Here is an 8052-nt window from a genome sequence, read left to right on the forward strand (position 1 = left end):
TGAATTCTGAAAATACCAGAATTTAACAGTAAATATGAGTGAATAAGCTCTTTGCAGTGTTTGTGAGGAATATTGTGTATGTTTAAGTGCAGTAAGTAACAGTAATGATATCTTTGTTTCTCTAATCTACATCCACTGGCTGAGTGCTTGACCTTAGTAACAGAAGCACATTAGGACAGAAGAAGCTTGACATGAATTGACCATTTGTTCATATCCATTTTTAGGTTTCTTCTAATCTAGACATACAAAAGCATGTTTATCATTCATAAATTATGCACAAAATAAAATATAGGCTAATCAGGGCAAAAATGTCCAAAACTCACATAGGATTTTGACGTTTAATGTCTTATCAAGTAGCCTAATACATTCGGACACAATATTGCATTTTCATGATACATTTAATCCTAAACATCAGATAGAAATAGCAGTAAACTTCATTAGCGAATGTGGGACACCTCAGTGTGTTGTGTATTTGAAATAAAACAAAATACAAATGTTTTTTTGTTTTTTTTGTCACATTTAGAAAAACTGTCAATCCAGCTGCCCATTTGGATAACTTGGGCTGTTGTCATGCATCTGAGTTGCTCATCTGGATTTGCTTCCTCTCTGACAGACAGCAGTGCAGTTCAAGGTCAATAGATAATGGTCTCAATCTCCCCTCATTGAATGAGGTTTCAGCTTACTTGGGTGGTCCACCAAAAGAGTGACTATAATGTTTGTCATTCTTGTCATCAATGGGGAAGTGTACTTTATCTAGGTTGGCAGACCCTCCACTACTCTGCATAGCAGGAGCTCCAGGGTTAGGGTTGGTGATGACGCCCAGGAAGACTGGTGCTTGTGTCTTATCGTCCATGAGGGCAAAGAAGAAGGGCTGGTTGAGACTAAAAAAGGGGTTGGACCGTAAGATGACCAGGCTGGTAGCTGCAGCAGCCTCTGCTCCCTCCTCAGAGATCTCCATACTGGACTTGTGCTGTACACTGGACACCAGCAGAGGGCCCTCAGCTATGGCTGCCAGGTTGGGACGAGCAAACAACTCCCCCATACCTGAGAATAGAACAAATCACACACTTAGGTATAAGAGGAAGAGGGGCAGTTCTAAAGTTTTCAAAAGACTTACTGCTTCTGCCAGTAATTTTAATTTGTGTTGAAAAATAACATGGACAATTGTTTTTTAAAATCTTTATCTCTCCTTCCCATGTGCTTCAAGCCTTATTATCTATGCACGTTTTCACTTGTAGACCTACTTCACATATTAATCTAGCCTGCTTATGGATCCTCTCCTACATACCAATGTTGGTCAGAGCCTCCTGCAGGTCCTGGCTGTAGTCCAGTTTGAATTTGGGCAGTTTGACCTGCATGGATCTCTCTCTGGGCAGGCGGTTGTACAGGTGAGAGATGTTGAGCTTTGCTGCGAGGGCTGACACGTTCACCTGGCCATTCATGGGCATCACTATCAGCAGGCTCATCTGATTGGTGAAGGGGAAGTGAGCCACCTGCACAGGAAGCCGAGGACAAGGGTGAGAAATAGAAGTGAGGTAATATAGTGTGCAACAATTTTGTGACTCAGGAAAATAGGAGGGTGAATAGAGAAATTCAAGGAGAGAAAGGATAAAAGGAAGATAATGTCATAAAAAAGGAGGCAAATACCATTTGGGAGTCATATCTGAAATATAATATAACATACAGTATATATACTACATGTAGAGAGTGATGGATGGTAAACGTATGAAAAACATAAATGGTCAAGCAGGAGGGGACACGAAGGAGTGAGAGTCTTACCTGAGCCTCCAGATCATTATCAATGAGCAGACTCAAGGGGTATTTGGGCCCCATCATCATGTCAACGTTGACCATGTGCTTGTCGTCAACGTAGAAGACATCTTTGGAGGTAAATCGTGGGTCGAAACGAGCCTTCCATTCTCCTGTTTAGGACAAATGGGTGATTACGGAGATAATATTAGAAAAAAAGGACAGACAGACTGATAATGCCAGACAGGAAATAGAATTGCGAATTGAGTAGATAGATACTATGACAAACCTTTGAAGTGGACAGCATTGATGAGCATGAGAAGCAGATTGGGTGGCAGACTGGTCAGGAAGTCGGTCACTTTTCCATTAGTGGCCCTCTCTACCCACTCGTTGACCTCAGCCAGCCCTTCCAAGGTCACTGGCTCTGAGTCATATACATCCTGAGACTGATGAACAAACTCTGGTTTGGGCTCAAACCCTGAAACACACATCAAAAGACTATTTTCAGACATAATCACATAATCATAATGTTATCATGAAGTCAAAGTCAGTAACACATTAGTACTTTCTTAATCTGGCCATTTAGAGTATTGTTTCATTCAATGTCACTTGTTTGAACTTCTGTACACTCAATGTGTCTATTGTCATTATCTTCCTTCCATTTCCAGGTCCGTTTCCTTTATGTTCCATCAACTTCCTAACCCTCTTACTCAAGTAAGCAGTGAAGTGTTCGGGGCAATTCCATTTCAATCCCCTTAACTGTAGTCAAATGACCAAATCGCCCTCTAGTGGACTCATGGGTGGAATGTTATTCATATTTTTCATAATTAATGCACATTATTATTTTGTCGAAAATGTTGAAAATCCGGTGTTTCCATGTGAAATTATTTTGTTATAGTTCAGTCTTCTGTGATTTATATGAAGTGTAATATTGGGATGCAAACTCAAAATGGAATACATTTCAAATCTATATCTGACATGATACAGGTGTCTTCTTTTTTAAGCCCATAACCATGTGTGTGAGGTGTATACTTTTGTTTCAAAGTAGATTTGTTTAAGACTACCAAGAACCACTCTGTGTAGCCCTGATTTAGCCCACTGCAGTAATGAAGAAATAAACAAAATTCTAATTCCACATTTTCCTCTATGAAAAGCATTGAAGAGAACTGCAATTTCAGTGTACTTCCTGAATTGACTGGAATTGAAATGGAATTGACCCCAACCCTGAAGCAGCGAACACTGACCTGGTTGCAGGTAGAGGCGTGTGGCCACTTGCAGGTTGCTCTTGCGGAGGCGTTCCAGGAAGTTGTGTAGAGACATGTGGTAGCAGGGCAGAGTGTCACCATGGAGATGGTGCATCAACAGCTCCTCTGTCTCATTCATGGCTCCTGAGATACATACACAGACATGATGATGCAACATGCTGCAGCTTATTGATAGTGTTATTGATTATTGTACTGCAATGTTGAGTGAGCTAGCACACAAGCATTTAGCTGCACCTTTTATTCCTGCTGTAAACTGTACACATGACGAATACAATTTGATTTGAGCTCTCAACATTTACAGCAAACAAGTACCTATTCATTGGGGTTGAGTCTAAATTTCCTATTGTCAAAAGTAGTGCACTATATAGGGAATAGGGTGCCATTTGGGACATAGTCTAAGAGGTTATGATGCTGGTAGTGTAAACCATGCCAACTACAGATGATCCTGAAAGAGCAGAGATGCACAATACCTACATTTCTAAAACTTTTTAATCACTCCTAAAAAAACAGCAAAAACAGAACATGTCATACCCAGAGCCAGCTGGGAGAGTGCCAGGGATATGCTGAGGGGGGATATTATGACATTGGGCTGCTCAGGTCCTGTCTTCATCTGGCCCAACAGCTTCATGCCCAGTCTCTGGATGGCGCCAGCTAAGGCCTGCCTGGATTTTGGCCTGCGGGCCTGGGCCCTACAACCCCCATCCTGCTGCTGATTATCCTCCTCAGACGAGCCCCCGTCCGGGGCACTAGTCGTCACAAAGGGAGGAGGGGTGGTGGGACTTGTGTTTGGAGGCTCCTGTGTACCGGGGGCAGAAGTACCTGATTCCTGGACGAGAGGATTGTGTTGGGTTAAGAGAACGTAGAGTAAGAAGGCACGTGGAGGGTATGAGATCTGTGTATTCTGCTTTGGCAACAGACCTCTTTAGGGTGGCTGGGCATCAATGGGATGAGAGGGACCAGTGGGATTGGAGCATCATTTGACACCTCTCCATTCTGCTTGAAGGGGAAAACAGTGATATGAGAATGTTGCACATCATTCAGGAAAAGCAGTCACGATTGATGTTGATGATTAATTGCAGTGCTTTACAGTTAGTCCTTGTCTGCAGACACAGAACAACAGGAGTGATTGTAGACAAAGGTCCATGTCCATGAACAGCCAGCCTGAAACAACAGAGGGTAACAAGCTATTACCCAATGAAGCTGGCCCACTCAATTCCTGTCAATGGAATGAATCACAGTTGAAGGACGACAGCAAACTGACATTTAGGCTACATAATCCAGTTTTACGCAATGACAAACAAAAAATGGTTCTATCAACTTCTTTAGTATGGTACAGCAGTGTATCTCATTTTAAAATAGAAAACATAACAAAACAGATTATTCCCTTGAAGAAAACATTTATTTACTGAGGTACAGTGGGGAAAAAAAGTATTTAGTCAGCCACCAATTGTGCAAGTTCTCCCACTTAAAAAGATGAGAGAGGCCTGTAATTTTCATCATAGGTACACGTCAACTATGACAGACAAAATGAGAAAAACAAATCCAGAAAATCACATTGTAGGATTTTTAATGAATTTATTTGCTAATTATGGTGGAAAATAAGTATTTGGTCAATAACAAAAGTTTCTCAATACTTTGTTATATACCCTTTGTTGGCAATGACACAGGTCAAACGTTTTCTGTAAGTCTTCACAAGGTTTTCACACACTGTTGCTGGTATTTTGGCCCATTCCTCCATGAGATCTCCTCTAGAGCAGTGATGTTTTGGGGCTGTCGCTGGGCAACACAGACTTTCAACTCCCTCCAAAGCAGAGCATATGAGCGGAGTGGAGCGGGAGCGAGCGTGGAGCGTGAGCGGACAGATTTTGAACAGAGCGCAGAGCGGCATTTTTAAAAGGACGGAGCGTCGCCCTATGTCCCGCTCCAATTTCGCTCGCTCACACCACGAGTCTGAAGCATGCTCAAGCCTGACCCAGAATCCATCTGTTTAATTTAATTTGTGTCGTCCATGAATTTGTATTTTATAGAGCGAGAGGAGCAGCAGCAGCAACAAGAGAAAAGGGTTGAGGAATTCAAAAGTTTATTCACTGCACACAAAGGCCCAACCATAACAAGGGAGAGAAAAAGAGAGCTGGATGTAGCATTTTTTGAAATGATTTTCATGGACTATGAACCGCTGAGTAAGGGAGAACGCGAAGGGATGCAACACTTCGCCAGCGCAGCTCAACCGGGCTACACCCCCCCAAGAAACTATGATAAATCAGTACTTTACTTTGTCAAATTTACATCTGAGATGCCCCATTCACATGCTTCAGTTGGCGATCAAAAACGCCGTTAACAAGCACGACAACATTAAAAGGCTGTTAGTGAAAGTCGGGCACCTGGTGAAAAGTGTACGCAAGAGCACAGAGGAAACCGACCAATTAGGTGTCCGCCCCACAAATGCCTGCGCCATTCGATGGAGCAGCCAGCTGCGGATGATTCAGTCGTTCATCCGGTTGTTCCAAAAAGACCCGTTATGGTCAAACAAACTCAAGTCTAATGTTGCTAACATCACCCTGAATCAAGTACGGCAGCTGACGCACCTTGTCAGTGTGCTGACACCACTAGCAGACCTCACAGACAAAATGCAGAAGGAGCTGGGGAACCTGGGGATGATCCTCCCTGCTGTCACAGAAATCAAATCCCTGCTCACCGATTACACTCACGCTGCACTTCCAATGGGCATCGCTGCTTTTGCAGAAACATTGGCAAACAACGTGTCAATTCGCTATGGAATATACTATACTGATTAACATCTCATTTTAGCGTCAGTGTTAGATCCCCGTTTCAAGACAGAATGGATAATCCGAGATGAGTCTGTATGCAACAAATTCGGGGAGATAAAGTAAGGCTGTGGTTTAAGCTAAAAGTGAAATACATGCAGATTTTGTTCCTTTTTTGGAGTGAGCGGGGGGCGATTTGAGTGGAGCGCGATGCAAACTGCGTTGAGCGCTGAGCGATAATGAGCGGACTGGCCTGATGTGGCTTTGAGCGGGGGAGCGGAGGGGTGAACAGCTCCGTGAGCGAGGAGCTGAGATTCTCACCGCTCCACTCCGCTCATATGCTCTGCTCCAAAGATTTTCTATGGGGTTGAGATCTGGAGACTGGCTAGGCCACTCCAGGACCTTGAAATGCTTCTTACGAAGCCACTCCTTCGTTGCCCGGGCGGTGTGTTTGGGATCATTGTCATGCTGAAAGACCCAGCCACGTTTCATCTTCAATGCCCTTGCTGATGGAAGGAGGTTTTCACTCAAAATCTCACGATACATGGCCCCATTCATTCTTTCCTTTACACGGATCAGTCGTCCTGGTCCCTTTGCAGAAAAACAGCCCCAAAGCATGATGTTTCCACCCCCATGCTTCACAGTAGGTATGGTGTTCTTTGGATGCAACTCAGCATTCTTTGTCCTCCAAACACGATAAGTTGAGTTTTTACCAAAAAGTTATATTTTGGTTTCATCTGACATTCTCCCAATCCTCTTCTGGATCATCCAAATGCACTCTAGCAATCTTCAGATGGGCCTGGACATGTACTGGCTTAAGCAGGGGGACACATCTGGCACTGCAGGATTTGAGTCCCTGGCGACGTAGTGTGTTACTGATGGTAGGCTTTGTTACTTTGGTCCCAGCTCTCTGCAGGTCATTCACTAGGTCCCCCCGTGTGGTTCTGGGATTTTTGCTCACCGTTCTTGTGATCATTTTGACCCAACGGGGTGAGATCTTGCGTGGAGCCCCAGATCGAGGGAGATTATCAGTGGTCTTGTATGTCTTCCATTTCCTAATAATTGCTCCCACAGTTGATTTCTTCAAACCAAGCTGCTTACCTATTGCAGATTCAGTCTTCCCAGCCTGGTGCAGGTCTACAATTTTGTTTCTGGTGTCCTTTGACAGCTCTTTGGTCTTGGCCATAGTGGAGTTTGGAGTGTGACTGTTTGAGGTTGTGGACAGGTGTCTTTTATACTGATAACAAGTTCAAACAGGTGCCATTAATACAGGTAACGAGTGGAGGACAGAGGAGCCTCTTAAAGAAGAAGTTACAGGTCTGTGAGAGCCAGAAATCTTGCTTGTTTGTAGGTGACCAAATACTTATTTTCCACCATAATTTGCAAATAAATTCATTACAAATCCTACAATGTGATTTTCTGGAATTTTTTTCCTCAAGTTGTCTGTCATAGTTGACGTGTACCTATGATGAAAATTACAGGCCTCATCTTTTTAAGTGGGAGAACTTGCACAATTGGTGGCTGACTAAATACTTTTTTCCCCCACTGTATATCATACAAAACATTCTCACCTGTATATATTTTTTGAAACTGTATTTGTGATGGACATTTAGAAGTCTATAATCCCATCTCCCTCTCTGTATGGCACCTGGATTCTTAATTTAAAGAACACCTGAAAGATGGTGACCGGGTAAAAAAACAGTAACATTTTGGGCTCTCTTGCTCTGGTAAAGCTGGTTAGCAAGACCAGCAGCTGGTAAATCTGGTTAGTTGAGACCACCAGCTAGCTATATTATCTGTATCGACATAATTGCAAGCCTTGCCACAAGTACACAGAGAGGAATTACTTTAATACTTTATGACCAGGTACATTAACCACTTGCTATTTCTTCATAACAGACCAAAAACAGTTTGCAATTGAATGTAAAATTAGGTGACATTTGGTTTAAATGAACACACATAATCAAGGGGCATCCTCCAGTGGTATACTATTACTATAATTATAACTATCGTTTACTATTAGGCCTACTACTACTACTACACTGAGGCAAAGCTTTAGCTGAAACCTTACACGTTCATTTATTCAAGTCATAAGTCAGTTAAATCATAAGCCATATCATAAATTCCCAAATTTTCGATCTTACCTGACAAAATTAAGATGGGAGACCTGCTATCCTGTCTAAAAAAAGAGAGAGAGAGACACACACACACACACTGAATGAGCAATGGCAGAATTCTCATTTGCAAAAGACTGGCAGTTGCTCAGCAGGCTG

At 42.9% G+C, this 8052-nt stretch overlaps 1 protein-coding gene across 4 annotated transcripts; it reads right to left on the reverse strand.

The window, feature by feature from the left end:
• Positions 1 to 324: 324 nt before the first annotated feature.
• Positions 325 to 8029, reverse strand: LOC121567969 (alpha-2-antiplasmin). Of its 4 annotated transcripts, none has more exons than XM_041878395.2 (10): positions 7924 to 8029; positions 7351 to 7451; positions 4102 to 4175; positions 3933 to 4007; positions 3546 to 3840; positions 2994 to 3137; positions 2039 to 2227; positions 1780 to 1922; positions 1289 to 1493; positions 325 to 1044 (listed from the first exon to the last, which is right to left on the reverse strand). In XM_041878395.2, the coding sequence occupies exons 3-10, from the start codon at positions 4162 to 4164 to the stop codon at positions 680 to 682; spliced, it is 1479 nt and encodes a 492-aa protein (XP_041734329.2). In that variant the 5' UTR covers positions 4165 to 4175; positions 7351 to 7451; positions 7924 to 8029; the 3' UTR covers positions 325 to 679. The 4 variants fall into 4 exon arrangements, with proteins under 4 accessions (XP_041734329.2, XP_045076918.1, XP_045076917.1 ...); XM_045220983.1 differs by having other exon boundaries at positions 3933 to 4010; XM_045220982.1 differs by lacking the exon at positions 7351 to 7451 and having other exon boundaries at positions 3933 to 4010; positions 7924 to 7991.
• Positions 8030 to 8052: the final 23 nt, after the last annotated feature.

Source organism: Coregonus clupeaformis, chromosome 6 (assembly GCF_020615455.1).
Source record: "Coregonus clupeaformis isolate EN_2021a chromosome 6, ASM2061545v1, whole genome shotgun sequence".
NCBI lineage: Eukaryota > Metazoa > Chordata > Actinopteri > Salmoniformes > Salmonidae > Coregonus > Coregonus clupeaformis.

Bases quoted from the DNA above. Each gene is read 5' to 3' on its own strand.
- LOC121567969 (XM_045220983.1), bottom strand. From the start codon at position 4,164: ATGGACATGGACCTTTGTCTACAATCACTCCTGTTGTTCTGTGTCTGC. The intron at 3,138-3,545 runs GTATGACATGTT...TATGTATCTCAG, and splicing joins ACTCTCCCAGCTGGCTCTGG to GAGCCATGAATGAGACAGAG. The intron at 1,923-2,038 runs GTTTGTCATAGT...TGTCCTAAACAG, and splicing joins CAATGCTGTCCACTTCAAAG to GAGAATGGAAGGCTCGTTTC.